The sequence below is a fragment of the Aplidium turbinatum genome, chromosome 12, assembly GCF_918807975.1.
Source record: "Aplidium turbinatum chromosome 12, kaAplTurb1.1, whole genome shotgun sequence".
Taxonomy (NCBI): domain Eukaryota; kingdom Metazoa; phylum Chordata; class Ascidiacea; order Aplousobranchia; family Polyclinidae; genus Aplidium; species Aplidium turbinatum.
Window position 1 is genome coordinate 8532720 of NC_137483.1, and position 4173 is coordinate 8536892.

Sequence of the window (4173 nt, forward strand, 5' to 3'; positions counted from 1 at the left end):
AATTTAGTTAAAAAAAAGTACTTTGGGGTAGTATCAAACTCATTCCCTCGGGAACACCAGCCCGAGTAATATCGCACGCGCCACTGATCCAGTTGAACAAAATTGTCGAATTTAGAACTTATATATATACTAAATAGGCAATTTTTTTCTACTCTCGTCTTTTGCTTTGCAAGAGAAAATGAAAGAAAAAATACGTCATGACCAGTCAAATAGTGTTTTAGATTAAAAGACCGGAGCCGGTCAAATAGCCACTGCCATTTTTTTTTACGTTTTTTAGTACAGATGCAAATAAGTAAACATGTCTGCACTTCCTGATAAACTGCAACAAGCCGTGAAGGAAGCAAAGATATTTGTTGTTGGAGCTGGAGGGATTGGTTGTGAGCTTTTAAAGAATTTGGTTTTAACCGGTTTTCGTAATATTCAAGTGATTGACTTGGACACAATAGATGTTAGCAATTTGAATCGACAGTTCTTATTCCAAAAGAAACATGTGGGTAAACCAAAAGCTCAAGTAGCCAAAGAAAGTGTATTACGTTTATGTCCCTCTGCCAACATAATATCTATTCATGATTCCATTTTCAACCCAGAGTACAATATGCAATTTTTCAAAAACTTTGATTTGGTCTTAAATGCTTTAGACAACCGCTCTGCAAGAAATCATGTAAACAGGATGTGTTTGGCTGCCGATATTCCCTTGGTTGAAAGTGGCTCTGCCGGTTACTTAGGACAAGTTACAGTAATTAAAAAAAGTTTCACAGAGTGCTATGAGTGTAATCCAGCACCAAGACAAAAGACTTTTCCAGGTTGTACAATACGAAACACTCCTTCAGAGTTAATCCATTGCATAGTCTGGGCCAAGTATCTGTTCAATCAAATATTTGGTGAAGAAGATGCAGATCAAGATGTGTCTCCTGATACAGAAGATCCAGAAGCTAAAAATGTCAGTGATGAAGAGAGTGCAAGCAAAGTGGGCGTTGCAGCTGCTAAAAAAGCCAATGCAGTTGTGCAAAGGAAAAGCACAAGGGATTGGGTCAGAGAAACTGATTACAATCCAGGCATGATTTTTAACAAGCTTTTTGATAGTGACATAAGATATCTTTTATCAATGGATAAGTTGTGGCAAAAACGTAAAGCTCCAGTTCCTTTGTTATGGGAAAATGTAGGAGTTGGTACCGATAAAGATGTAATAAGCTCAGATTTTCAATCTGTCCTATCGGTTAAGGAAAATGCTTCCCTTTTTGCATCAAGCATCTTAGAGCTTAAAAAGCTCTTTAAAGCAGAAGGAGATGGTGGGATGTTAGTATGGGACAAAGATGATGAAGCTGCAATGAATTTTGTATGCACAGCTGCCAATATCCGAGCTCATATATTTGGTATCCCTGAGGCAAGCCGATTCAAAGTCAAATCTATGGCAGGTAACATCATTCCAGCCATTGCAACGACCAATGCTATAGTTGCAGGATTAATAGTGATGCAAGCATTATGCATTATTCAAAAAGAAATCGAAAAGTGTAAGTCAGTTTTTGTCTGCAAAAGTGCCAATGCAGCAAAAAAACTATTAATCCCCTGCTCTTTGGACCCTCCGAAACCTAACTGCTATGTATGTGCTGAAAAGCCGGAAATTACAATCAAACTCGATACCACAAAACTTACTTTAATGGAATTGCAAGAGAAAATTTTGAAATCTAATCTAGGAATGCTTGCTCCTGATGTGGAGATACTTGATGGAAGTGCAACTATACTGATTTCAAGTGACGAGGAAGATATAGATGAAGACAACCTTAGTCGTCCTTTATCAGATTTCAACATTTGTCATGGATCAAGGTTGAGAGCTGATGATTTCTTACAAAATTATGATATTGTTGTAAACATTTTGCATGGTACAGACATGACCGATGATAATATTTTTGAAGTTGTGGAGAAAAGTGGAAATGTTTCTGCTCAACAAAACCCGAAAGAAAATATTCAAAAACAAGCTAGTTCTTCTGCAGCAGTTCATGAAAGTGATGATGACGTTGTTATAATGGATGAAATTGCAGAAGATGATACTCAACAAAATAGAAAACGAAAGCATGTTTTTATTGACAGTTCTGACAGCGATAGAACTGATGTGAATGAAAATCCAAAAAAGAGAAAATTGCGTGATGAAAATGGCAGCCAAGAAGCAGAGATCTCTGATGTATTACTTATCGAGTGATATTTCATAATTTGTTTATATTATGGTTACGGGCTTGAAAACTTCTGTTGAGAGTATGTTTGTGTTTTTACATTGAATGCATTTCTCCAGCCTCAGAATCAACATTAACATTTGTTTTAAAGGAATTCATTTTTTTATTACAATGTTTTGTTTAGGGGTGTTCAATTTCGATTATTTGAATATTCGAAATTCAATTTATTTTCGATTTCGAATATCACAACTATTCACCACACTGCAAAATGTGATTTTATTGAAAGAAACGCCATGAAAATTCGCTAGAAAACACGAAAAAATGCCATGAAAATTTGCGAAAAAGAACACAAAATAACGTCTACAGCTCCAGGCCCATGTTGGTGTTTAAGAACACAAGCTGATCGACATGGTCTCCTGTCAGTCGGGATCTCAGCTTCGTGACGGTCAGGCCAGCTTTTGAAAACGATCGCTCCGCTGGAGCCGAGGTCGTTGGGGTCAAAAACACCTTCTCGGCTACCTTTTTCAGCAGCGGTAGCTCGCCTTCGTTTGCTTTGCACCAGGCTAGCGGATCAGCTTGCCCAGAAGCAAGCTTGTGCTTCATAAAATAGGAAATCTCATTTGAGATTGAGCTGATTTCATCATCATCACTGTTGTTGGAGTCTTCCGTCTGGACCCTGCCCATGGAGAAGAGTTTCGTCAGAGTGGTCTGGCGTCTTCGCTCATCGCCTGATGGCGTCGCCTGTGTTGGCTCAATTCGGGGCTATCGGAATCAGAAGAACTGACACCTCCTGTTGGCTGCACGCGCGTGGAAGACAACGACGTTGCGCACGACTTTCCTCGACGCACATGTGCAGGACTGGCCATTGGACCCGCGAGAGCATGTGATAGTCACGTGATCGACGATGCGCATGTGTCAAAGTCTTTTTTCGTTTTCAAAATGCGCCAAGACAGATTTCGCGCCACTCGCATTACTTTCAACCGCGTTCAGTCGAAAGGGCAGCTACAATTTCGAATATGTCTGATACGAAAACGAATTTCGAATATCACCTTAATCGAAATTGAACATCCCTAGTTTTGTTTTTACATTATGTTACTTTTAAAAATTTTTAAAATAAACAATTTAATTTAACACATTTACTGGTTTGGCTTTGTGATTTAACATCAAAAAACATTTAATTTACATTTCTGAAGGGCATGTATGGAATGTGTTGTACCGCATCTTGAAAATAAGACTTATTCATAGAATTGTATTGTAGATCACCTCATATTGAGGTGAAATACATTTTGTTTAATTTTCATGATTGATTGATTTCTGATGATAATGAAAATGATGATTCTGACACAAATTAACTTACGGTGCGTTTCATCTGTGGAGACTTTGTAGTTTGTGCATGTTGCCAATTACTTGAATTGCTTGCCTCTGTACAAGATTTGCTCTGTAACTGTTCTTATATTTCAAGTCCATATACAAGCATTTTAAGAAATAAACATACAATTGCTGCATTGACGCTTTTGAGTATAGTCAGCGATTGAGTTTTTATTTGTGATCATGCAAGAAACTGAACCAACTGTTTAAAAAAAGCAAAGTTTTTGCATTTTTTTTACAGATTTCCACTTCCAATAGGCAATGTTATGCTCCATAAAAGACACAGCATGTTCGAACTGTTTTGAGACATATGTTGTTTTTCTATTGACATGATCACAGAAGGCACTTCTCTACTATAGCAACCAAATTGAGGTCTTAAAAATTTAAAGCATGACTTGCAATGTAGATACATGCCAGTGCCAGATTGGCGCTCCACTGTATTGTCAGGTGATTTGGATGCTATTCCGACTTAACCATGGTTTGTTGGCAGTTATGTATTATTGTACGTTTTAAACCCAATAACAATACTTATGTTCAATACTATTGTCATGGATTTTCTGCTTTTCATCTTGGTATGATGCTTTCCACACTAAAGTTTGTATTAAATAACAAAAAATATACCAATATTCTGTTGCAT

The 4173-nt window shown here is 37.5% G+C and overlaps 1 protein-coding gene across 1 annotated transcript; it reads left to right on the forward strand.

Annotated features, from left to right (window-relative positions):
• Nucleotides 1–298: 298 nt before the first annotated feature.
• Nucleotides 299–3261, forward strand: LOC145780955 (SUMO-activating enzyme subunit 2-like). The gene has a single exon (XM_082592634.1). The coding sequence runs from the start codon at nucleotides 299–301 to the stop codon at nucleotides 2195–2197; it is 1899 nt and encodes a 632-aa protein (XP_082448760.1). The 3' UTR covers nucleotides 2198–3261.
• The last annotated feature ends 912 nt before the right edge of the window (nucleotides 3262–4173 follow it).